The 26615-nt window shown below is 48.3% G+C and overlaps 2 protein-coding genes across 7 annotated transcripts in view; one reads left to right on the top strand and one right to left on the bottom strand.

The window, feature by feature from the left end:
- Positions 1-2909, bottom strand: part of LOC104854393 — a 58684-nt gene extending 55775 nt beyond the window's left edge. For 5 of the 6 annotated variants that reach the window (XM_010612882.3, XM_019205823.1, XM_033761027.1 and 2 more), the window contains exons 1-2: positions 2612-2909; positions 1901-2409 (exon numbers count right to left, since the gene is read on the bottom strand). In XM_010612882.3, the coding sequence (XP_010611184.1) occupies positions 1901-2363 (463 nt within the window). In that variant the 5' untranslated portion in view covers positions 2364-2409; positions 2612-2909. Of the gene's footprint in view, positions 1-263; positions 501-1900; positions 2410-2611 lie in introns of those variants that run through there. The other variant, XM_033761026.1, reaches the window with a different exon arrangement.
- The window catches only part of Npsr1 (neuropeptide S receptor 1), a 126178-nt gene that overhangs the window by 25222 nt on the left and 74341 nt on the right, over positions 1-26615 (top strand). Inside the window, 1 exon segment of the mRNA XM_010612883.1 lies at positions 1413-1545. Coding sequence (XP_010611185.1) covers positions 1413-1545 — 133 coding nt within the window.

Here is a 26615-nt window from a genome sequence, read left to right as displayed (position 1 = left end):
GGAAGCAGACAGCAAGGAAGGGCCAGAGAGGAGGGGCCGGGGACAGTGGAACCAGGGACCAGACACACAGAAGTGCGCTTTATTAATGCAGGCCCCTCTCGATCAGGCAAGCCGATAGTCTAGCTAACTGTCACAGATACTTGTCACCTCACCACAGAATAGGCTCTGTGTCAGAAGACCTGATCCGAGTGTGGAGCACACCGAAAGCTAGCAGGGCGAAGCGATGACATCCAGTTAGCTGACTCAAACTCCTAGGACGGGACAGCTCTGTCTTAGGGTGTGTGCGAGGGTGCAGCCCCACTGTGGGCCAACTGAAGGGGGAGGCCCGGCTGCATGGAGCGTAACCCGAAGTCAGCTGCCAGGTGTCAGTGACACCCACACACACCTTCCCCGCAACGTCTCAGACGGGTGTCTGACCAAGCAGCCGGCACCGTGGCCAGGTCAGACTGACACGGAATGTCACTGTTGTGGGGTTAGTCTCCTCAGGTTCCTCTTCTCCCCTACGCAAGAGAACATGGGCGCTGATCTCAGACCTGTGCTCTCTTGGACGGACCCTGCCCTCTTCCGCGTGGTGTCTCGGTTGGGCCTCGTGGCTGTGGATCTCAGCACGGTTCCCTCTGGCTCACAGTCTCCTCCCTACCCGAGTCTGCCCTGGTTCAGAGCCCTTCATTTATTCTGGGCCATGCATAAGGAAGGATAAAAAGCTCCATTTCAAGCGTTATTTGAAAACTTTCATGAAGGACTTGACATTTGAAATGAGTGGAATCCCTTTTCTCTGTTTCCTTTTTTACTAATTATAACACACTATTGAGCAGAACTCTATTACCATCTTATGAAATTCTGCCAAAGGAAAAAAGAGAAAGGATAACCCATAATCACAGTACCCTAAAATAACCTTAAAATTTAGTATACTTCAGTCTTTCTCCTATGTGTATAATTTTACTCAATATTAGCATGTTTTCCTCTTACATTTTATTATAAGTATTTTTAATGTTGTTACATGGTTTTATGGCTGTCGCTGTTAATAGCTACCCAAGAGTTCACTGAATTGAAGTGCTTGATATACTTAACTGGTTGTTATCTTTAACAGTCTCCAATTTCTTTTAAGTGTGTGCACCTCTGTGATTGTCGTGTTCTCTTTAACACTCTGAACTCTCACACAGAGTTACAATTATTTGACTAAAGAATAAAACTTCTTGTTGTTTCTTCGCGACATATATTTCTCAGCAGATTTCTAACGGGTGTGTCAGTTCACCCTGCTGCGCTTGTCAGTGAGGACCTCTTCGTCATTTCCTTAGACAACCAGGCCTCCAGGGGTGGGGATAGGGGCCGAGGGAAACGCGTCCCACCACCTTCGCCTGCGCATGCGTCCTGCAAAGTTCCACGGCTTTATGTTGCTCTGCGTCTCACAGACCGAGCAGCGGATGACCCTGTGCGTGCTCTTCGCTTTCACCGCTGTCGGGAACTCTGCCGTGCTGCTCTCCACGCGGAGGAGGAAGAGGAAGTCCAGGGCGACCTTCTTCGTGGCTCAGCTCCACGCCACAGGTAAGCGACTGCGCAGGCGCGTGCCGGGCCCTCCTGGTGTCGCTTTCCGTTATTCCACCAGTGGGGTGACCCCGAGGCCTCGGCAAATTCGGGAGTAATTTCTGTTAGGGTATGAAACCTGCATTTCGATCTTCCCAACAGCAAATTGAACGCACTTGGATGTCCATTATGAAAACCTCTTTACACCTCAGACTTGGAAACGCCGTTATTGGTGTCACAAAGGTTTCTGTGTGGTTTTACTCTCCCTGTGCACAACGGCATCTTTCCGCCCCACTTGGGTAGAGTGACACAACCGTACCATCCCCCATTAGGAACTTGAGAAATGCACCCTAGAAAATGGACCAAAACGGCCTACCTTCAATAATGAAATGAAAGTTTCCGGCTGCCTCCATCCCGCGAACGAGGTGCAGCAGCGCTGCTGGAGGAAACGAGCTGGCACCCAGCACTGGGTGCTCCCCACACGCTTGGGGAGGGAGAGGCAGGAGAGGCCTGGGCACGGACATGGGGACGGGGAGGGGAAGGAAAGCGTGGCCAGGGAGAAGCAGACCGTGAGAGGGAGCCCCACAGGACCGGCCGACGGTTAGCGCCTGCGTTCTGAAGGGTGCTGGGAAAAGAACACACCAAGGGCGGGCGGTTCCAGAGGCGGAGCCAGTGTGCAGCACGCACAGTCCTGGGGCTGGGCGCAAACGGCCATCGTCTTCATTTAACTGTGACCGACTGTATAGAAAATGACCCCAAACAAGACAGCCGCAAGTGTTGCAAGGATGACGGTGGACCCCTCTCCCAGGGGCTGCGTGGGGCGTTTCAGCCTGGGCCATCCTCTCAGCTGCTCCAGTTCTTGGGGATTTAATCGCGAGCCGCAACCTGAGAAGCAGGACATTGATTTATAAGGGAACTTAGTTATCCACTGGAGAAAATCGGAAATCCTTTCTCTCTAACCTACTCTAGCAGGCCTCTAGTTGGGCTGGGCTGTGTGAGCTGGGAAAAGCAAAGCCACCATTGAAAACTATAAAGAAAGTAAGAGCAGCCTGAGTCACCCAGGAGGGTCAGGGGATGGGAGCCGCACCTTCTGCCTGTGCTGCAGACAGGGGCCCAGCAGGAGGGGGGCGGAGCGAGCAGGGCATGGCCCAGGCCGTGGTGCAAGCCCTGCCTGAGGCTGGAGCAGGTCCTTTCCTTTTCTTTCTGTGAACTGTCGGATTATGACTCGCACTCTATGGCACCACGTGTCCCTTTAGATTCTAAGAATGTAGAGGTGGCAATATCAAATTGGAATATAGATTTGTCACAAATAGTAAGTGGCTAGGCTGGGGATTTCACTCAGTGGTTCTACCGCCTGCCTTGCAAGCACAAGGACCCGAATTCGATCCCCAATACCAAAAAACAAAAACAAAGTGACTAATTGAAATTTCAGCATCTATTATTGAAGATAAAAGTTGTGTATCTATTCCAACCCACAGTCTAATAAACCAGGACTTGATTTCTCCTGAATGTTCTCCACAGATTGTTTTTATGTCTTGATATGTTCTGGAAAACTCAAGGAGTCAGAGGCATTTCAGAGGAAAAATTATTCTCAAAGAGGAAAGCACTATTGGAAGTCTAAAATGGAGTCCTGAGAGTTTAAAATTTAAACTCTCATATATGGACTAAATGTCCTCCACACACATTTCACTGGGATCTCAGACCCCCTGGAAAGAGAAGTGAGAATTCTTATCTCTGGAAGTTACTCCACTCTCAGCTGAGGCACCATGTTCTTTGAGATGTATTTAAATTTCGTTTGAGCCCCTGCCCTATGCTATATTCTTGCCAAAGTTTTTCCAAGTTTTCTGGACCTTCTATTTTCTCTCACCTCTAAATGCCTTTCATCTTATACTAGTGAGTTTTACATGTTTCTGTCTGGCGTGCGCTTCATTTTTTTTTTTTCTCATCAAAACAATGACATCTGAGACTCCTTATCTTCCAAAAACAAATATCAATCTTTTTTAAGCAAAGAAGTTGTGCCCACAAAAGAACATGGAAACCAGTTACAGTGACAAACAGTAAAATGTGCATATTTATATTTTGTCATGCTATGGCCAAAAATAAACCAATCTGAATTACATGAAACTATGTTACATAGTGTTTCCAAACACTGTGAACTGTCTCTCTTATAACTGATAAATGACCTAGAAAATTAGAAAATCTGGACAAAACGTAAACTCTGTTGGAAGCCATCACTAGCTACTGCATAGCTGGGACTCGAGGAGCCAGGGGTAGCTGCACCACATGACCCCGTTACTCTCCCAGCACACAAGCTGGAGTGGGAGGCTGGAGGGCTGAGTGGCATGGAGAGGGAAAGTTTGCTGTCTTGAGCACAGCAGCATTGCAAAGACCTGGACTTTCTGGCAGGCCTGCTGGGGAGCCACCTATGAGGAAGACAACTTAAATAGGCTGGGGTGCAGAGCAGTGGCCGGTACTGGCCAGCATTGGTCACACTCTGGTTTCAACCCCTAATACTGAAAAAGGAAAAGGAAGAAGAAAGTTTTCAGAGTGAAGCAGAAATAGATCTGCCCCTCAAAGGCTGACCAAGCCCTAAGGAGAACACACAATTCCCCTGCCTGTGGTCAGACTATCTTTCTGTCTCTCAGGCAGAGTAGCCCTTCTTTAGGGGGTGGTAGCACTGTTGGCAGCATCAAACTGACTATAGTTCTGAGAGTACACTCTTCTTCAATTCATAAGATACTAGGAATGCAAAAATTAAAGAACTGAACTTGGAGATGGGGAACAATAGACAAGGCAAAGATTGCATGAGAAATACGTTGTCTGGGATTACCAGACATTGAATTTATAACTAATACTAATCTAGTTAAAAAGCTGTAAGATACCTATTCCTAATTTTAGTTATTTAAAAATTTTCCATTCCTAAATTTCTTAATTCTTTCCTTCTATAAATTTCAGTATTTCATCAATGAAACCAAATTTTTTAAAATAACTAAAGCCAAGAATACAAGAGTTAAGTTTAGGGGCAAATTAAATATAGCTGGAGAATAAATTACTGAACTGAAGGAGAGGTCTGAAGAAAATAATCAGGCTGAAACATGGAAAAAGAAAGTATGAAGATTGCAGAAAGAAAATCAGAAGTATATGAGCATGGTGGAGAAAACTCTCGAAGAGATCAGAGTGGGCAGAAACTGCCTCAGGTACGAGAGCCAACACTTCCCCAGACTCCTGAAGCCGTCGAACTTGGGATCAGAAAGCAACATGAAGCCCACAGCAACGAGAACAATGACACAAATGTAATGATGTAGGAGACTCATGTACATGTTGTGACAACGTAAACTCCCAAACCTGAGCTTGAGTCAGAAGGGCTGTCATGACTCACGATATAGCTCATGGTTAAAAGCATCCTTACCTTTTAAGTATACGTAGTGAAATGTCTACAGGTGAATCATGGCATAGCTTGGCTTTCCTCCGCAGCAATTTGAGGGCAGTGGTGGGTAGGAACACAAGGCAGCATAACTGAAAACTCTTGGAGTTTGGCAGTGAGCGTGCTGGGTTCTTTATATTGCTTCTGTTATTATTATTTTATATGTGTTTGAACTTTTGATAACAAAATTTAAAGCAAATATAATGAACAGAATAAAAAGATTTAGGGAGTTAAAGACTTTAAAGCAGTTGGATTGTCTGGATATAGTCAAATTATTAAATTATCTTAGCTTTAAATGTCCATAAAATGTATAAAAATTTCTAGGGTAATCCATTCAAATTATGAAAAATAAGTTGCCAGCCAAAAGAGATAAAAATAGGATGCTCAAAATATGTAAAAAATACACAAATTCTTATACACCATATATGCATTATATATTAATCAATGTAAAGTTAAAGAATAGAAAAATATTAGAACTATCAGAACAGATAGGTCAAATAGGTTACAACACTGAACATCAAATACATCAGCAATTATACTGTATATGGACTAAGTGCTCCAATTAAAATAATAAGATTATAATAGTAGATTTAAAAGTACCTACTTGAATCTGTCTGTAAAAGAGGCACAGCTTAAATATTGTATGCAGAAAGGCTTAAACTGAAGAGAATGTAAAAGAATCATTGTGCCAGTCAGTTTTCCATTGCTGTGACAAGATAGCTGAGATAATCAGCTTATAAAGAGGAATGGCTTATGTGTTTCATGATTACAGAGGTTTCAACCAATGGCCACTGGGCCCCATTGGGTGTTGGGCCGGGATGAAGCAGCCCATCAAGCAGGAGCACTTGGAAAAAGAATCTGCTTAGCTCACGGCAGCCCCTAAGCAGAGAAAAACAGGAAGGGGCGGGCCTGATATCCCCTTGGTGGGCACATCCCAGTAAACTTCCTTTCTCCCTCCAGGCCCCACCTCCTGAACTTCCACACCCCCCATTAACACCCAGGCTGGGGACCAAGCCGTGGACACAAAGGCATTTGGAGGACATTCAAGTTCCAAACTATAACAAAAGTCAAGCAAAATGATAGATAATAATAACGTCCCAGGATCAGATGCCGCAAAGAGTTCCCCCTAGAAAAGCAGTAGAGTTTTGGAAGTAGGGCCACCCAAGACTCCAGAAGTGTAGAGCTGCCAGGGTACAACGCCAGTCGGGGTGGCTCTCACAAGGACAGGGCTGCCTGGACTTGGGGGTCAGAGGCCTGAGTGTGTCTAGGGGCAGTACGTAGAGTGTAAGATCAGTCTGGTGTCCTTGTCTTCCTGTTGGGTTTTGGATTTACTTAGAACGTGTTATTCCTTTGTTCTTGCCTATTTCTCCCTCTGGGTGTAGGAATATCCTTCCTACAACTCCTGCACCATGCTATTTTGGAAGCACATGGGAGCTTGCTGTGAGCTCACGGGTGCATGGCTAGAGGGGACTTGCCTCAGGGTAACCTATGCCCTCAGTCTCACGCGTATCTGATTTACACGGGACCCTCCACATATGCTGGAACAAGTTACAATTTGGGGGGATTATTTAGACAAAATGGATGTGAGAAGACCAATCCTGGGGACTGCGAGGAAGGCTGCGGTTTAAATGCCTCGCAGGAAATTCAGTCGCCATGTCAAAAACAGCCCTCAGCGCAGCAGTGCTAAGAGCAAGGGCTTCCGAGGTGATTAGGTGAGAGGGGCTTCATCCTCGCAGGGAGTTAATGCTGCTGCTGGGAGGGGCTTCACATGAGGCACTGGCTCCTCCCCTCTCTCTTTCCCTCCCTCCCCTCTCCCTCTGCCTCCCTGCCCTCGTTGGATGCAGCAGACCCGCACCAGACTGCAGCACTCTGACCTTGGCCTTCCCAGCCTCTAAAGCTGTGAGGGAGTACATTTCTATTTTTTATATCCTATTTTAGTTTTTATTAGTATATGTAATAAAGTAGGTAAAACTCCTGAAGTCGTAGATATAAGTGAGGACTTTCTAAATGAACCCCCGCTGCACAGGAAGTAATGTCAGGAACCAACAAATGGGATCATGTAAAATTAAAAGTTCTGCATAGCAAGGGAAGCAACCAACAGAGTGAAGAGACTCCCGCAAAACGGGAAAACATTTCAACAGCTGTTCCCCAGATGAAGGACTAATATCTGGAATATATAAGGAACTCACAAAATTTTCTATTCTTGATAAATTGTCCAATCTCAGGTACTCTGCCATAATAGCACAAAACAGATTAAAATAATAAAACAAGAAACATACTAAAATAAAGTTAATATAGAACATACTTTTTCAAACCTTTGAGAATTCATAGTGCCTGTCGGCTCACGTGTAGCTGTGTCTTTGCATTTTGCCTTGGGAAACTCAAGTCGAGGTGGGAGAGTTTCTAACCCCAGTGAGGATCTTTCTATCGATCTTGTCACAGTTGCATGGGTGTGTGCCCTGAGATGGAGCCCATCATGATATACACGCGTGCTCCAGTGCACTTTCCCATGCAGTTCGCTCACAAGTGCAGCACACCAAGAGAGAGCAGGCACTGCAGGATGCGTCTCCCCGGGTGCCCAGGCGCAGGTGGTGACCCATTGGAGCGCCGAACCACTGCAGGACAGCAGACCCTGGTCAGGTGTTGAGGATCTAAGAATCTGGTGCCAAACTGTTTAATATAAGTAGGAGTGAGTAACTAGGGGCAGGAGGATACAAGGACTAGCGAATAGCCTCAAAGGACATTCGGGAGTGCCACGATTCAACCAACAGTATCTGCAGCTGAGCAGGTGGCTGGAGTTCCGGGACTGGATCACCTGAGTATCTACCTGCATAGGGCAGGGCGCCAGGAGGTCCCTGTCTCCTCACCACCAGAACCTCCAAGCCTGGCCCCATCCTGAAATGTCAGTCCCTGGGGTCCCACTGCTCTAGAAACGCTCTGCACCTCATCATTTGCTGTTACCTCCCAGTGTGAAGATCCCGAGAGCACTTAGGAAAATAAAGGTCATCATGGGAGAGTCGGTAGCAGGGCTGGGAAATGCCGTTGGTTCTTTGAATTTTCATCCCTAAGTTCCCATTTTTGCTCAATTTTACCAAGTTTCATTTCCCATGAAGCCGCAGGTCACCTGTCCAGGGAAGTTGGGCCCTCTGGTGACTAAAGGCTCAGGACCATATGGAAGCCTGCCCGGCTGACCGCTGCCTTCCCTAGGCAGAGGGATGGGGCAGTGGCCAATGTCACTGAGGACCAGGTTCTCCCATTCAGAAATCACCTAGTAGAGGCACTGCACTTTACAAAAAAGCAAATGAAAGTTTCCAACTTTGGAAAGGTTCAGGTGTGGTACCTCAGCTTTCTATTCGGATCAGCATTTTCATTAGAGATACCATCTTCTTCCTCCGTGGCCTTGACCCGCTGTGCTAACCACTAGGCAGTACAAAGACTGCCCCTACCCCTGAGGGGGAGCCCTTCCTTCACCTGCTCCGTGCTCTCCCTCATCTCTGGCCTGGCGGGAGCAGCAGTCTCTCTGAGCCCCGGCCTCCTGATCCCCCTGCCAGGCCTGGCGAGGACCGAACGCCTGCCGGTGAGAGGCGCAGTGGAGTTCAGGAAACGCTTCCTTAGTGCAACAATTTAACTTGCGGGACAGTGGGATTTCTCCCGAAGGTCTGAATTTCTCCATAGGGCTCCGCTCTTATCTTGCTCTTCATTCGGGACGCGGACCTCCACAAGCCCGGGTTCTGTGCTGCTTGCAAGGTTGCTCTGAACGTTTCTGCTAGCATGCTTCTTGAAGCAGTTCAGGATGTGCCGCTCCGGGCTGTGCTCTGTCAATTATGTGGCACTGAATGTACTTGAAAACATCAGGAAATGCTGGAGAGGCTTTCTCTGAACTGTTCGTATCTGCCTCAGAGCAGATCCTCCGGAACTCAGCCGGCACCACCCGTCCACCCGCCAGCTCCACAGACGCAGGAGACTGGCTTGGATCACAATCCGCACACCTGCCGTCTAGGCCTCCAAGGGCCTGCTGACCACTCGGAGTCAGTTCCCCTCCCCTGGGTGGCCCTTGCCACTTCTCCTCTTTTCATGTAAGGACGGGACACACGCTCGCACTTTTCCCAGTGATGTCCCCATGCACCTAATCACGGAGATTAAACCTCTGGGCACAGACCTGCCTCCTTCACAGGCACCATCAGTGACAGGATATCTACAGCTCGGTCCAGGACCGTCAGACCTGGCTCCTCAGAGGGAAAGGAGAAAGTGCCAACAGGTGTTGTCAAGGAAAGCGATGCTAACACTGTCCGCTATGCCATCATGCCCAAATCCTAGTCAGCAGGAAGAGTGGAGGAGAGGGGCTCGTGCCAACTTTCTGCCCTCTTCTTCACAGACAGTCCTAAATCGTTCACCTAGTATTTTTCCTTGAATCTTATTTCCTATCTCCAATTAAAGAAAAGGCAGGGAATTTTTATAACCTGAGCCTATTAGGCCAAAAAATAAAATCCAGTTTCCTTCACTAAGTGGCGGGGGGATAAGCAACAGTCTCTAGCCATAGCTCATCTTCCATCAAGAGCTACAAAATTAGACAAGTCTCATGCACGAGTCACCTGCTCTGGGAAGAACTCCCTCCCCCTGGAAAGCAAACTGTCCCCTCTTCTCACACCACAGCCATCTACCCAGAAGCCTTTAGTCACCTTAAAAGCAAGCAAGCGCACCAGCTGGGTCTGCTGTGGTCCAGTACAGCTCTGACATCTCCACCTGGAGATGCAGTCAGGTCCCCAAGCTGAGGGCTGGGTCCCCCAGGTCCCTAACCCACGCACCCCATCAGATGCCAGTCACAAGCTCCGCTGAAATTTCACCTGGGCTTCTGACTGTGTGCTACAGAGCTGCTTCCCGTAGTCCCTTCCTGGGTCCGGTTAATTTGCTAGAGCAGCCCGCAGAGCTCAGGGAAGCCCATGTTTACAGGTGTATTGTGAGGGACTTTTACCCATGCAGTGCTGGGGATGGAACCCAGGGCCTCACACATGCTGAGCTAGTGCTCCTGTCCTGAGCTGCATCCTCGGCCCTCTCTATTTCTTGTTTTGAGGGAGATCTCACTAAGTTGCTCAGGCCGGGCTTGAATGTGCCATCCTCCTGCCCCAGCCTCCCAGAACGCTGGGGTTACAGGTGTGTGGCAAGGGATATTTTAAAAGGCACAAATAGGCAGTCAGCTGAAGAGATAGATATGGTGGGTGCAGTGTGGGAGAAAGGGATCAGGGCTTCAGGAGGGCCAGGCCCTGTGATCTGAGAGTTCTCCAAAGCCCGTGCTTCTGGGCTGTTGATAGAGACGAAGCGATTGGGTATGGACAAGCAACTTAACCTCCAGCTCCTCTCTGACCCCTAGAGGTCTGGATGGAGTTAATTGTCCAAAGCCTCCTCTTCCTGATGCCCAGCCCAGTGCTGAAGCTACTCAGGGACCATCAGCTGTCCACTTCGTCAGCACACAAAATGCACAGGACTTGGAAGGCTGAAAGCATTTCAGAAGTTGCATGTAGGAAGCAGGACGAGGACCAGACGCTCATTTCACAGCAGTGCGGCCGTGCTCCCTTCGCCCAGCCCCATGGCTCCCTTTCCGCAAGCCACCTTGGCCCATCGTTTACCCATATGTAGAAAAGTCCTCAGAGTGCTGCTTTGTGCTCCCCGCCCCCAATTTTAGTCCGTCAGTAATTCTTCAGTGAGCACTCTCGTAATTAAATCATGAGTATTTATTATTTATTTGTGGAAAGTTTATAGACGTGAGATTGATTCAGTCAAAGAAAAACACTTCATCTGCTTTTTTAATTGGCTAACATCCATCTGAGGTCACCCAGGTCAAAAAGAACCAACTAGGAATCTTGGACGTAGGCTCAATCTGGAGGCTGGAAGGAAAACAGATCTTGAAGTTGCTATTTTGGCACATTCTGCAATTTTTAGCACATCGATTGTAACAATTTTCTGGATGAATTTAATGACTGTTTATATTTTATGAGCTGAAGTGCCAATTAAAATTTATTAGTCATTTATCATCATCAAGACTCACTTGTCTGTTTTATTCAAACGCAATAAGGAAGACAAGCTAATGGGAGTAGCTGCCATTGAACTTCCCGATGAAGAGGAAGAAACAGTTTTTGGCCTGCATACTAATAATCTCTTGTTCATGGCTTTCTGATCTGGGGAAAGGAAATTAGCTGAAGAGCAGTTTACTAAGGAAACCAGGAATTCTCCACCTTTGCAGGCTCTCCATAAATTCCTGAGAGCAGAGGGACTGAGCTGCAGTCAGCAGACCCGGTGAGGCCCAGGGTATGGCGGTGTCCAGGGCCTCCCAAGACCCCACTTCCCTGTGTGGATCCCATTCTTTCCTGCCTTCTCAGCTGACCATGAATTCATTTGGTTTTAGTCATTAGTAACTAAGATTTTTAATTTTTTCTGAACTCGTATTTTTATATGAAGTATTCTAAATATCTTAATGTTAGGGCATGTCATTTTCCACACAATAACCATTTAGGAGTTTTTGTTGCTGTTTTTTAAAATTCCTAAGTGATGCTTTTCTCTATCATTTTATAACCCTTTTTATAATTTTATTGCCTTGTAGTCAAAGGATAATTTTGAAAGAATTCTTTTCAATTTATTGAAAATACCTTTGAGGTGTAACAAACAATCAATGTCTTAGAAATAATGTATTCTAAAAAATGAGATAGAAATTCCTTTGGAAATAAAGACTACCCCAGTGAAAACAACAAGGGTTCTTTATTGATAGATCACTACAGAAAAAGCTTCAGCCACTGTCACCAACATTGTCTGTCCACTTTCTAGGTACCTGCATCCTCCCAGTTATACTTTGTATTTATCTTTTTGAATTTTCTTGTAAATTATAGTCTCCAAATAGTCTTTCTATATATGTCTTGCCCATTTCATAGCTCATTAAGTATTGTAAAAGCTCTCACACTTTCTCTCATCTCCTAATATATTTATGAATATGTGTTGTATAAATTTCAATCATTTGTCATTTTGATTGTAAGGCTCCCAACATATCTTTAATGTGGATTTGGATATCTAATGTCTGTCTGTCTGTCTGTCTGTCTGTCTCTCTCTCTCTCTCTCTCTCTCTCTCTCTCACACACACACACACACACACACACACACACACAGAGAAACCATTTCTTTCATTTATTAACTTCTCTTTGAATTTTGCTTATGTGGCACCAAAATCAATTTCATCTATATGCTTTTCACTGCATTTGTTTGAGAACTCTGGACTAAGCATTTGGAATAATGTTTCATTTTTTAAAAAGCATTGTTGGCATTTGCCTTCTGCACGTGGCCACCCTCAGCACTTGTGTCCATGTTTAAAGACTTCAAGACTTTTGAGAGTTGTGGTCTTTCTTTCCCATCTTTTTGCTTTGATTCAGCTCTCAGTTCTCTGCAGCTTTCTAGGAGTTCATTTTGTTTGCTGTTTTCCTTTTGGGATGCTACTTGGACAGGATTCTCAGACACCTGACATTTCAGGGAAAGTCTCTTTCCTCCACAACTATAAAAATATGAATGAGTATAGAAATCTTGGATCCAAAATTCAAATCTCCATAGAAGTGGCTCCAATGACTTTTGGTATTTTGTGTCATAATGGACATATCTAAAAGCAGGAAACAGTGCCAGGGAGGAAGAGGCCAGGGAGCATAGGTTGTCCCCAAAGTCACGCCTCTATGAGTCACCAAGACACACCCAGAACGGTGCTCCACCAATCCCCAAGTGGATCCCAAGGCCGATGGAGGAGACCCTCTACCCCTGCCTGTTCACTGCAGAGGAGGAGAGTTCCTGACTTCAGCTTTCGGGATCTTCCACGGATGGTGACCCTGTATGCTGCCGTGTTGTAAATGTCATTTTTATTCTTTGTTTCCAAAGTATCTTTAAAGTTGTTTGTCTGTGATAAACTTAAAACATTCTTTCTTCACATTATCCAGTGCCTTTGCATCTCTGTCGGCTTCTCATTATTCCCCCCTTTGGAACTTGTATGTCTTATTATCTCATCTTTCACCTTTTTTATTCCACAATGTCAAAGTGTCCCCAAATGTAAAAACAATGTAAACAGACATTAATTAAAATTTAGGTATGTTTTCTGAACTAAATTTAGTTGGAATGCAGTTTTCTTCTGACATCTCTGTTTTCTTTTGTACACGCTGCACACGAGGAGCTCTGTGCGTAGGACTTACTCCGCCGGGAGTTGCTTAGCCAGCTGGCACATGAACTGAGGCCCAGCCATTGGGAGGTGGCTCTCAGTGGCTGTGCAATACTGTTGTCCTCCTTGACTTTGGCTTTGAGAAGAGACGGTCCATGTTGGTACGGAGAACTGGTTCCTCTCAAGCAGGAAGGAAAGGTACTGTCCTGCCACTCTAGAAAAATTCAACTAAAAGGAGAATTCTCCCAGTGCAGCTTTCACTGTTTAGAAAACCTAGGCTTCTCTTCCTCCCCTTCCTCTGTCCACTGCTAGCATGGTGCGAACTGGAGAGGTCCCTCCCTCCCTCGTTGGGCTTCATCTTCTCAGCTCTAAAATGAAGGGCTCCTCCGTGATCTTCAGGAGGCCACTCCTACAGCTCCTCATCCAGTCCCAGTGGCCCTGTGCTTCGAATCGGAACTCTCTGACTGTAAAAGCCGAGGGGACTTTCACATCTTCAGAGGTCTGACACTCTGACAACTTCGCTGTAGTCACTCCAGCCACCTTAATTACATTCCCGCTGTGTCGCTCCTTGCTGGAAGCAGTAACTGGTTTTCTGGCTCATATAGAAGGAAGGTGGCCCGTGGCGTGTAGTTTAAGACTGACTCTCATTCTCCCAGCGTTCTGCCCCTCAGTTTCCCAGGTTAACAAATTTCACTTGTTCCCTCCTTCCTTGCTTTAGTCACCTGGCACGTGTCTCCGGCACTTACTATGACGTTGCTGGTTCCAGGTGCTAGGGTGCCACGGTGCATTTGGTTGCAGGTCACAGCTGATGACAGAGAGGGAAGAGACCCCTCTGCGTCGGTCGTGGAAAGTCTCGTGGTGGACTGGGGCTGGGTTTTCCACTCAGTGATTCAGCAGCAGAGGGAGGCAGAGGGAGCCTCTCCCTGGTTGCAGGCTCTGCGTTAGTTCGCTGTCTGTTACAAACACACGCTGACTGGCTCAAGCGACTGAACTCATGGTCTCACAGTTCCTGAGGCTGCAAGTCCAAGGCTGAGCTCTTCGGTGCAGCTTTCATCCTGAGCCCCTTCTCCTCACTGGCTGCCTTCTTCCCCCTTCTCTCATGGCTTCCCTCCATGCAGTCTGTTTCTCCGCTGTTCCTCTTATGAGACAGTAGAACTAGGGCTGCCCACGTGGGATGCTTTGCCTCTGTGACCCCAGTAAAGGCCTTGTCTCTATACAGTCACATGCAAAGGTCCTGGGGTTGATGTTTTAATGTACACTTTCCATGGGGACACGTTGCAGCCCCATCCATGCTTACAAATAATTCATGGAGAAGTCCCTTGCACACAGAAAGCTGGTGAGTCCTAGAAGCTCTTAGCAGTGTGGGGAGGAACATCTCCAGCACTGCTCTGCACAGCCTGCACCCACACCTCCCTGGACTCCTTTGAGTTGCAAACCCATAACTGAACCACTGAGAGAATAAAACCCACACTGACCCCCGCAGGCTGGGGTGAAGGCCAAGGTTCCACCCCGGAGATGTGGCTGGCTTCCTGAGGACCCAGGCTGAGCAGGCACAAGGGGTCCTTGAATTAAATTAAACCAAGGAGCTTCACAAAAGAAGAGAAAAACAGACATTGTGGAAGTGATCCCATTGCGCATGAAATAGTGTGAAGGGAAGCGGTCTCGTCCCTGGCACTGAGGACTCACAGTTGGAAAGGAGGAAGATGAGATTTTCTCTGGGGTGCAGCTTCGAGGAGACTGGATGATCAGGCCCTGATTGCAGAACACAGCACAATACTCTTCTTCCCAAGAGTTGGAAATCTCCTGAGTATTCCTAAAGGTTGAGAGCATTCAAACACTGTTTGAGGAAAGCCACGTATATGAAATTATCAATTCCCTCTATTCCATTCAACTCTTGGCACCTTTCACGGGGCAAATAAACTTTAATTATGCCTTCTCCATGGCACTTGTACCAGAAGCCGGGTGGTGACGCTGCCCTTAGGGCCTTCGTAAACATCAGGACTTCACCCTCCGGCATATCCCGCAGAGGCTTCGTGTGTTCCGAGGCGGGCTGTCAGGAGGAAACTGGATGATGGGTCCAGCCATGGAGGCGCTCGGGCCTGGCCGAGCCGTCAGGATGGGCCCGGGGTGGACGTGGTCACTGGGGTGGGACCCGGAAGGGCGCATTCTGGTCCTCGCTCCTCCCTTCTCTCTCTGCTTCCTGGCCACCATGAGATAAGCAGCTCTGCTCCCCCAGGCCCTCCCAGCATGCTGCATCTGTCTGGAGCAGCCAACCGCGCGCTGAAGCTGAAAGCCAAATAGCCCTTCAATCTGGGGGGCCCCGTGTCTTATTCCAGCAACAGCTGAATGACAACCAGTGGGGTGCTGAGGCTCAAGGAAGGTGAGCAAGCGGCTGCGTCTCCCAGCGGGACCGGACCTTCGGTACCTCGGTCTTGCTGCTCAGGAGCCAGAGTATGAGTGATCGTTTCTCAGGAGACTTCAGTGGCACCAAGCAAGTATTCAAGAAACTGCGAGGACTCCTCGGAGGCCCTCATGACACTGTATGCCAGGGCTCCCCAGGAGCGGGACAGCTTAGCACACAGGTACCTCGGCTGCCTGGTGCCACAGTGTCCTTGGCCTGACAGTTGGTGACTCCACAAAAGTGAATGTGGCCCAAACGGGCAGCACTGGGACTGTTGTCTGCTCCAAATTTTAACAGTTAGGAGAAGTTTTACAGATTGTACTGACTTTCCATCCAATTCTCTTTAGTTACTATTTCTTGGGCAATAAAAACACAGCCACTGTTAGGCAGAAGAAATCAGATGTGGTCTATGACCAGCTTTGTCCTCCACAGGAATCTCACTGAATCTTCCTTCATTCTGAAGGTTTTTGTGGAATTCAGACATTGTTTCAAACTTTGAGGAATCAACACTTGTTTTTAAAATATGTACATATAACCTAGATTTTCTAAACCAAGCCAGTTCCTGAAACTCCAGACTTGTTTCCCAACAGTGTGCCTGGCATGTCTAAAAACTCATCTCCTTACGCGCGGCCTTTCTCCTTGGGTGATACTGGTACATCTGTGAGCTGCTGAGGACATGGCGCCATCCCAGGCCGCTCCCTTCTCTCACACTGAACACCCCGTTCGTCAGGAAATTACCCAGCAGAGTATCGCTCTCGTCCCCAACCTGCTGCCTGTCTCTACTGCCTCCACCAGGCCGAGTTACACCATCTCTGCTTGGATAACTGTGGTACCTTTCCACGGGTATTCCTGCCTCTGTATTTGCCTTTTTACAGTCTGTGCCAGGAATAGAAACCCGTGGCCCACCAGTCACATCTGGTCAGCTGCCTGTGTTTTAAATAAAGTTTGTTGGAGCACAACTAGGTCATATGTTCACATTTTGTCTATAGCTGCTTTCATGCTTACATGACAGAGTTGAATAGATGTAGCAGAGATAGGTAAAGCCTAAATATTTGCTATCTGATCCTTCAGAAAAAATGCTTGCTTACCTCTGGCCTATTTTCAATTTAGCTGCCAAAAGTCTTTTCAAAATGAAATGGACCAACTTGTATCTATGCCCCATCCTTCCTATGAGTCTCTAGTCTACTCAGAATAAAATCCAAATGGGCTACACAGGGCTTCAAGGCTGCAAGATCTTGATTTCCTGTCACATTCTTATCTCTCCCCTGCTCAGTCCTTTCATTCCAATCCCAAGGACCCCTTGTTCTCCCAATACGCCAAGGACATATTCCCACTTTGGGGCGTCTGCCGAGGGAGCCCTTTCCCCAGCTAGTCTTCACGGCTCCCCATCTTGTCCTTCAAATCTTTACGTATAAATCATTTTCTGATGAACCGATTAGCCTAGGTAATACAGCCCAGGAGCCTCAAGCCCTCCACTCCTGACTTCCTTACCCTGTTCTACTTTTCTCTCTTTATCGCAGAAATTGCTCCATTCTAGTCTGCTATGATTTCCTTATTCATGCAGTTTATTGCTGATTGTTAACCCTCCAGAGAATATGACACAAGCACCTTGATTTTCTGCTCCATGAAACAGTGACCATTTAACAAATATTTGTTGAAGAATTGGGTGAATGAACGAATGAGTGGAAAATAAATCTAAATTTCCATATAGGCCCTCTCTACTAAGCACTTTGAGGAATCATAAAAAAGAAAAGATGATAAGTACTTTTATATCAAGAATGTATCATTTCTTTCATAGCTAAAGGAATTCAGTAATAGGACTCTGGAATATACTTAGTACCAAAGTTACTTCTACTATAACAATATACAAAGCAGCTTTAGGTAAAAGAGAGTCATCTGGGAAGAGCCGGGAACAACCCGAACCATACCCAGACAAGCGGAGAGGACGGAACAGGCACAAAGGACAGGGACTCTGCCATGTTCAGGCAGACAGCACAGCGAGTGCAGAGCTAGAGGCACGAGAGTCACCCTCCCATGCCCGGGTACCAGCCCTAATCTGCCAGTCCAGGCCTGAAGTCCGGGTCTTTCTGTATCATCGATCAGTACATCGATTAATCCATCAGCAGGACATTGAAGAAGTGGTCTAACTCTCAGGGATTTCTCTGCAGCAAAGACAAGCTACAGAGGGAGCAGGGTGGTTTCTGTCAGACACCAAGGAGAGGGTCAGAGGACAGCAGGCGAGGAACGTGACTAGTATAGGCCGATGGATACTTTTAGCACATGTGTGTCACAATACACGTACACGTCACATCTGCAGACACCTCTAGCCGCAGTGGCAGTGTTGCTCTAAGGGACTGATGGCCTACATTTCCTTAGTGAAGGAAAGAAATTGTGGAATTAGGTGTCTACTCCTGGGCGACAGAGAAGCACTCTATCCACACGGTGATAGATCCGTGCCATCCCTGACCGTCAGAAGCTAGCAGGCGCTGCGTGCCAGAGAGCAACACCGGGCAAACAAGACAGCAGTCCTGCCTGGAGCACGAGCCTGAGAGACAGCCGGCTAAACACCTGGAAATGAGGAGGAGGACCGCTTGCTCCGACTCTGTAACCACCCAGCAACCTCTGAGGATGGCGTCAGGCTCCTCCACGGACTGTTACAAGGAAACTGGGCGCTTGGGAGGGCATGAGGCCCACACCGGAGGCTCCAGATCTGCCAGCTGGTGAGAAGCAACCCTCCAAGGGTAGCAGTCCCCACCTTGCTGCCTTCAGGAATCACCTGCAGTCACACACACACGCGCGCGCGTGTGTGCTCACCCTGGCCTCACACCGAAGATTCGGAGTCCACTGGTGTGGGCTCAAGGGAAGATATTAGTATTTCTTCAGAGAAATGAACTCCCCAGATCATCCTGAGAAGCAGCCAGGTTGGGAACGACAGGAGATGATGGATATGGAGTGCTTAATCCAGGGTCTGCTGAGGACGTCAGCTTTTGTCTCTGCTGCTGTGGTCTGAGAGATCTGAGATGTGAGCCCAGGCTTCTTGGGGACCGTCTTTCAGACTGTGCCCCAGCTGCCTGCAAGAGGAGAAGAGGTCAGACCACAGTGCTGCGCAGCTCCGGCAGCATTTGCATCCACAGAGAGGTCTGTGGAAGTCTGGGGTCTTCCTGGCCCCGGCCTGCTAAGTCAGAATCTGGAGCTGGCGCCCGGCTTCAGTTCTGCCCAGTTCATTGTCCCCAGTGTCCACGGAATGGTCCCACCACTTTCCTTCTTAGAAATCGACTACTTCTCTAGGTCATTTGTGTCTTCAAGATGGACCCTGCTGCTTGCTCAGGATCCTCTTCCTACTCGTTCTGTTTCTGTTTATTCCCATTGACCTTGGCATGCAGTGGTGTGTAACGTGTGGTGTAAAATTTAAATTATATCGGTTTAATTCATTGTCAGAGACTACAGATGCCTACTTGAAACTGAGTTCTTCACTCTTTTTCGTCTCTCATGCTTTCTTTGTTGTAGTATCATTTCCTTTCTTCCCACACTTTTCAAAGTCATCTTTTGAAAATTTGAATACATTTAACTATGGAAGCCAGGTGAGGGGTATAACAGCACATTCCTGCTTGAGCACATATTAATTAGTGTGCAGCAAGTCGTCACCTGCTCTGTGTGTGTGTGTGTGTGTGTGTGTGAGCGTGTGTGAGGACTTCAATAACAGGAGGGTTTCCTGTTGACTGAGAAGGGACCCGGTGCTAAGAACACTGCCCTGGAAGACTCAGGCCGGACCTCCAGACCCCTGAGGCCCCGACCAGGATTCGAATGTGACACAGAGGACAGCAGTCACCACGGAAACAGCCCGAACAGCGCTGCCAAGCAGAGAGGGGCAGCCTGAACAGAGATGCGTTTCAGCTTAGGAGCCAAGATAACTCTCATGGACTTGCAAAGGACACTTCGTTCCTTCCACAGAAAGTCCGTTCTCTTTTCCTCAGCTGGCCCTGTAATCGTCTCAGCTCTGTCTGCAGCCCCTCCTTTCTGTAATCATGTTTTCCCCATTTATTCACTCGGATACTCTCACGCTCATCTGGGTATCTGTCAAAAGGCTGTGTTTCAGTGTGCTAATTCTCTTGCTGAATTCCACCTGCTAGTCTCATGAAAATCTAAACGGAGAAAAGAAACAAACCCCTGGGTTACAGAGGCAATTCGTGCAAGCTGCTGGCCATTGGCTGCTGCCTAGGGAGGTGGATCAGGAGTGGCCTTCAGGAAGCTGCTAGCATCCCTGTGACCCCGCCACGAAGTGTCCCTTCTGCCACATCCCTTGGTCCAGCACCTTCTCCAGCCAGCAGGGAGACGGGGCACCCACCAGGCAAGGGTGCTGAGAGCACAAGGGGTGGCTTGCTGGGGACCCTGGGGTCACACCACTGATTCGTGCCAAGTGCCAGTACTTGATGTGGTAAAGAACATGCTGTAAGAATCAGCCAGCCCAACGGTGTCCTGCAGAAGCGACCATCAACCTGCCCTCCAGAGGGACTGCCACACATGGTAGCTCCCAAGACTCCACCCAACAGGCTTAGGAGAGGGAAGATGCCGTCTACAGCATAGCCTGCGTGCTCCAAGCTGAGCCTCCGTAAGGCCTGCCTCGGAGAATCCACAGGCACCATCCTCAACCACTGGAGATCCAGGCCGGCCGTGGCAAGGAAGCAGCCAGGGCCAGGGCTGGCCGTGAGTGGCCCCATAACTTTAGCTATGGAGTCATGTGGACACCGGGAGCCACATGTAGAAGGATCTGGGCTTGTTGGGGAAGACATGAGACCACGTGTGACCAAGGAACTGGGCCGGGATCATAGCCCTGCCATCTCGGCCTAAAGCAGTGGTCTCGGAAAGGTGGACACCACCCCAATGTCCAAGCCTGGGCTGTGCAGGGGAGATGTGTGCTCAGATTTCCTGAGTGGCAAGGTCCATGGGGCTCCCTCTGCCCAGACGAAGCTGAACTGAGGACCGGACATGAGGAAGCTGGCAGGCTGGCAGCCACAGGCTTCCTCCATCTACCTGTGCTGCTTCAGAACACAGCAGAGACGCCATTGTCCCAGCACTGGGGCTGCATGAAAGACAGAAAGTCTGAAGTCTCCAGTGTATAAAGGCAATGCTATCCCAAGCCAGCACTGCTCTTAAAGTAAGGAAATGGAAGTGTGATTGCACAAAGTCCTCCTCTAAAGAAATCTTCTGGGCAGCTAATCAGGCCCAAGTAGACTATGAAGTCACCCAATCAGGAGACATTCAAGAGACAAAACCCTCCCGCCTCTGGCCTTATTCAAGCTCTCAGCAGAAGCAAGGCCACGTGTTCCGCGTGTCCCTCCCTCAGGTCACGAGGTGAGTTCTGATCACTCAGAAGGGATTGTGTGAGCCAGCAGGGGAGGTGTAGGGATGTCCTCCTGCTGGCCTCTCCCCCGCAGCAGTGAGGGAAGGGAGCTGGCGTGCTCCTGAGGCACTGCAAGTGCTGCCTTTCTGCGGCTCTGGGGTGGGTGGCTCACGTCTGCGGCCCAGACACCTGAGGCTGGGTCCAGGGGGAGGGTCCTGCAGACACAGCCTGTGATGTGCGGCCAAGGGCAGGACGTGCAGTGAAGGGATGAGGCCAGTTAAATCAGCAAGGGGCCAGAGTGTGGAGACCTCCAGGGTGTGCTGCAGCCCGCAGGTGAGCTGATCAGGGCTCTGTCTCCAGATGGGTTAGCTACGTGGTGCAGCACACACTTGAAGGCAAATGCTTCACGCTCTGTCTGTGGAGAGATTGCTGCATGGACACTAAGCTGACTGCCAAAGAGGTACTGTTGCTATTCCTCTGCCACAGGCAGAAGTCAACAGGCATGCCATCACAGGCCTGTGAAACGAGCAGCCACCACACGCGGATCTGGGCTCTGTACCTGTGCCCAGGAAAGAGCTGAGCCACTGCCTTCTTAGCTGAACTTTTATCTAAAAAGGATACGAAAATGACACAATTTGGGAATAGATTCCAAAGTCAAGTCTTCTGGTTCTCATTCTACCTCTCCTTGCTTCTATTAAGAGAGCTTGCAAGTTAATTACTTAACTCGTTCTTCTTCAACTACCTCCTCTGCCAAATGGAGATAAAAACAGTCTTTTTCATAAAGCCAGTATAAGAGTGCAGTGGACAACAGGGAAGAGGACTCAGCACGGTGTCTGGTTCACAATTCCTCAAAACATGTGAGCTACCCTGGTGCAGCAGAAGCCTCTGAAGTGCTGGGCCTTTGCCCCTCTCCCCTGTATGTCCGAGGTGGGCCACTTTCTCCCTTCCACACATGCTGTGCAGCCCCTGGGGTCTCTGCCCCACATGGCAGCATGAAACTCAGGGCTTACTTCCATTCTGTCTCTGGGGGTCCTGGTCTGTCTTGCACCCAGACTGACGTGTGAGGGGCAGGTTACCGCAAGTCCCACAGATGTGGCTGTGCTAGTGAAGGGTCCCGGCCACCGTCATGATGGTAGCAGTGGATTAACTGCAGCAGGGCTCACCGTTCTGAAGTGCATGCCTGGCCCTTTCCTGGCCTCTGCTTCTCTTTCCCAAGCAGCCTCTTTCCCCATGCGGACTGCTGCTGCCCTGCTGTGACACAGTGTGGGCCCCTTTACCAGATGTGGTCCTGCAGTCTTGCCTCCAAACCTGTAAGCCAAATAAACCTCTTGTCTTCCTGAAGTTCCCGCCCCCGCCCCGTGTTTTGTCATGGCCACACAAAAAGCACTGAGACACTATGCCAGGAGCTCCTGGGCACTCGGGGCCTAAGGCCTGCATGTGGGAGGTTCGCAAGTAAGGGAAACCATGCGTGCCTGGCTTGGTGTCAGGGGGACTCAGTAACCAGGGGCCTGTCTGTGGGTGCCTGCGCAGATGTGTGTCTGAAGCCCAGCGCCTTCCTCCTTTCACTGGGATGTGAACACATGATGCAGTTTGTGGACAAGTGTTTCTCTCTTGTGACTGGGGAGAGAGAATAGAAGCTGCAGTCCTTAGCATGCTGGCTCCGGGGGCCTTGGTGCAGCAGCAGGTGACCTAGAAAAGATCTTCCCTCTGTAAGACCCTTAATGTGCTGTCCCTGGATAATGACATTCTGTCTCTAGGCACCATTGAGGAGTTCCAGAAATTCAGTATAATGGGAAATGAGGAAGGGATTTTTCATATAGTTGGCAGTTTACGAAATAAATATATAGTTCATACCTGTTCCTTGTAATGAGGAATCAAAATATATCCTCACATGGCTGCCAGAGAATGTCTCTAAATTACAGACAGATTGTTTCCATTCCCTAAAGCAAAAAATGTAGATGGACTTACAGTTCACCATCGTGTCTGGCAAGCAGCCCGCAGCGCAACCTGTCCCATTTTCTCACTTTAAAAAATGTGAGGAGAAAAAAATGGAAAACTCTCATTACTATGAAAAACCGCCAGTGACAGACATCTAATGTCAGAAAGAGAGAGGAATTGGCACTAACTGTAAAGCAGATGGGGCTGTAGTAAGAAGCAGCAGGCCAAGGAGTCCTCCGTGCCACACCTGGGGCAGTCACAAAATGGAGATGGCCGGACGAGGGCGAGGCAGAAGTATCAGCCCTCCGTGTGGGGTCTGGGCCCTCACAGAGGGGCGCCAAGCCTAGGTGCTGCCAGGCCGTAAGAAAGCAGAGTACAGACTGGGCACCGTTCTCTACCCTCTCAAAAGCAAAATGGGTCCCAGGGAGAATTGGCAGGAGATTGGGGCAGACAAAGGATATGATGCTGTTATAGCTGTCACCATGAAAAAAATCATGCCACGAAAATGTCCAAATTGAAGGAGTCTTTTTAACAGCCAGAAACCAAGGAGGAGGGAAGCCCAGTTTTTAAAGGGGAAAACCACACAACAGAACGTCATGATCTCAGCTATGAGCAAGCACAGGGGTACAGAAGTAGACTGCGAGTCAGATTAAAATCCAATTTTGGGAATCCGGCAGGAAATTCCTATTCTTATGGTTAGGGCTGTTGTATAGCATGTCCTGTCCTTTGTTCTTAACCACAAGGTAAGCTATGTGCTGGTGGTTATTGGGAGCTAGATGAGGGAGTTCTCTGACAGGAACTCTGGTAGCTAGAGAGCCCAGAGACGTTCTCTGACGTAATACAGGGGTAGCAGTTGCATGTAGTGTGTGTCTCGTGTGTGTGTGTGTGTGTGTGTGTGTGTGTGTGTGCGCGCACATAACTGTGATAATGCAGTTCTTAACAAATCATGCCGTTGAAGGAGAGAAGGCCTGGCCGGGACAAAGAGCCTGCAGAAACTTGGAAATGGCCAGCACCCTGCACACTGGACTTCTCCAGTGGGCTCACCAGAGGAGGGTGTTACTTCTCCCTGTACAATGAACAGGGAAGGAACAAGAGCATCTCATTAGCAACATCTGCTTCTAAGCACCAAATCTGGAAAGAAATCTGGTTTTTCTCTTTTTAGAAAATAGTTAAAGGACCCATCAAAAATTGGAACTGTAGATGTATATTTTATATGAAGAAAATAGAAACAACATCCGGAAGGCTCAGAAGAAAGGGAAAACTTGGGGGAAACATTCTAGGAAAAGCTAGCTCAGGAAAGTGTGTTCACAGGTCCTAATGATGTAGGACGACACACGCAGGATGAGGGCAGCCCAGAGCCGGGAGTCAGTACTAGGAAGGCGGGACAGCCAAGGGCAGGGCAGCGAGGAGCAGGAAAACAGCGACCAGCAACAGCCGCCAAAGAAGCGTGCTTCATGATGAAGAAGGCCAAGACACGACTGCAAAGACGTTCTGAGAGCCTTGCAGAGTGCCGCGGGGAGAAGGAAGCAGGAGCCGTGTGGGAGAAAACCGGGATGGACGCCAGCGAAGAGCATTCCCGGGAGAGAACAGGGCACACGAGCGGAGAGACTAAAACCTGAAACAGCAGAAGCCCTCTGTGAGCCTTGTGGAGAGGGGGCCCCTGCAGACCTGCGGCTCCCATGCCCGAGAGCGGCGACGGAGAGGACTTCCCGCCTCGCCACCGCGTCCTGTCGTTTACCCAGCAAATATTTTATTCCAGATCTGTTGGGCACCGCAGTTATGAAGATTAAGCAAAGAATCCCCAAAGTTTTAGGTTGAATAAAATTGCTTATTTGCAATACCCACAATGAGTTTACGTTTCTTTGCAAAACCAAGTATCAGAACATTCTGGAAGAACATGAATTAGTTGGTGGCCCAGGGATTTTGTAGGCTGCCACATTGCCTTTTGTAAACAAAGGCAGATAAATGACACAGGCATACAGGCAGCAGCTTGAAAGCCATTGCATTAATAGTGAGTGCTTTAAAAACACTTAAAATTGTCCCATAATCAATGCAGACTTACAGCAGAATTAAAGGCAGAAGATCAAATAAGTTTTGGCAGGGAAGTCCTGGAATTGTGGAAATGCAGATAACCATAAGTAATTGGTACGGAAGGTTATACTCTGAAAATACATAGCAAGTATTATATGAGAAAAGAATATATATTAATGTGCACGCCCTTGACTAAACAATTCTATTAGTTGAATTTCCCAAGAAATAATTAAAGAATGGGTTTGGCCAGCCGTGAGTAAGAATACAATTTGCATTGTTAGTTACAAAGAGAAAAAATTAAAATAACATGACAACAGTGGGTTTGCTTACACAAGATAAAAGAGCCTCTAGATAGGCCGTGGGGTGCGTGTCTGCAATCCCAGCACTCTGGGAAGCTGAAGCAGGAAGAATAAAAACTGGAGCTCAGCCCAGGCGTTTACCAGGGGAGAAGGAAACAAAGCATTCTTTCATGGGCAGGACAAAGGGCACATGGGTTTCTAAATACAAGGAAATAAAGACAATTTACCAACTTAGCTTAGTGAAACCCAGTGTCAAAATGAAAAAGGGTTGGAGATGTAGCTCAAAGAAGGCCTTGGGTTCAATCCCAGTACAGATGGATAAATAAATAACTTTCACCCATATGAAAAAATACAGAGCCATGTAGATACAATTCATGTATATGGTAATAAACTGCAGTAAGTCATTTTAAAAAGCAAATTAAAACCCAAAATGACAGTATAATTACACTTTGGAAAAATCTGTATACATGCACACAAACTGAAAATAAGGTCTAGCAAGTCCTGGAGTCAGATGTTAGAATTGTTAGCAATCGATTGTTGGGTAAAAAGATTTTGCATGCTTATTACCTTTTTTTTTTTTTTTTACTGCTCTGTTTCTAGCACATCCAAATTTTCTGGTTTTCCTGTGAGCTACATGCAAAAGATTTAAACAAGAATATAGTAAGTATCCTGAGATTTTCAAAGGCACAGGCAGGATTGAGGGGCCAGCGGGAGACACAGGTGGTTGAAGTAAACCAGGTGGGAGATGACCCTGTCAGGAAGCCCAACAATGGCAGAAAGAAGGTGCAACTGGGGGCAGACTCTTCGGTTCCGGAGCCAGAGTGGAGCCCGAGCACAGACAGCTACAGCGCAGCACGTGGGGCTCGATTCAGAAGGGTGGCAAAGCATAGGAGATGTCAGGCCTCCTCAGCTTAGCTTAAGGATAAGGACGGGGTCAGCAGAGCACAGGAGGGAACGGCGTTCCCCAGAAGAGCCGCCCCAGTGTTGTTTGCGTCGCGGTGTGTGCTGTTTCCAGCCAAACTGCAAACATGGAGCCCAGTCTGAATTAACTTTTTGCAAAGAGAAAGCAAAGCACCATCTCTGTAACTGGTGAGAGCACGTGAGTCAGAACAAACACTCCCGTTCCCTGCACAGGGGGTCCCTGCTGATGCCGCCCAAGCAGGAGTGTTCTCCCAAGAGACCCCCGGGAGTCCTGGCTCTTTCAGGGACACTGCAGTGCTACTCCAGGAAAGCATCTTTGACCCCAGAACTTGAAAAAGCAGAGTGACTCCTGTGGCTCTGTCTTCCTCACTGTGACCTTCTCTGGGGCCCGAGATCTGCTTTCCCTGAGGGTCTGCTCTGACACCCAGCAGACTGAGCTCCTGCTAGAGCAGCAGTCGTCACACCCTCAAAGGGCCCCCAGGGCTCAGGTACCTTGGATGGGAACAAAGTGTTCTTTCGAGGGCAGGATGAAGAGCACAGGGATTCCTAAAAAGAAGGAC

Source organism: Fukomys damarensis, unplaced genomic scaffold (assembly GCF_012274545.1).
Source record: "Fukomys damarensis isolate Sample0158 unplaced genomic scaffold, DMR_v1.0_HiC HiC_scaffold_7, whole genome shotgun sequence".
Lineage (NCBI taxonomy): Eukaryota > Metazoa > Chordata > Mammalia > Rodentia > Bathyergidae > Fukomys > Fukomys damarensis.
Note: the sequence above shows the minus strand (reverse complement) of the source record. Positions and strands in the feature narration are given on the sequence as shown.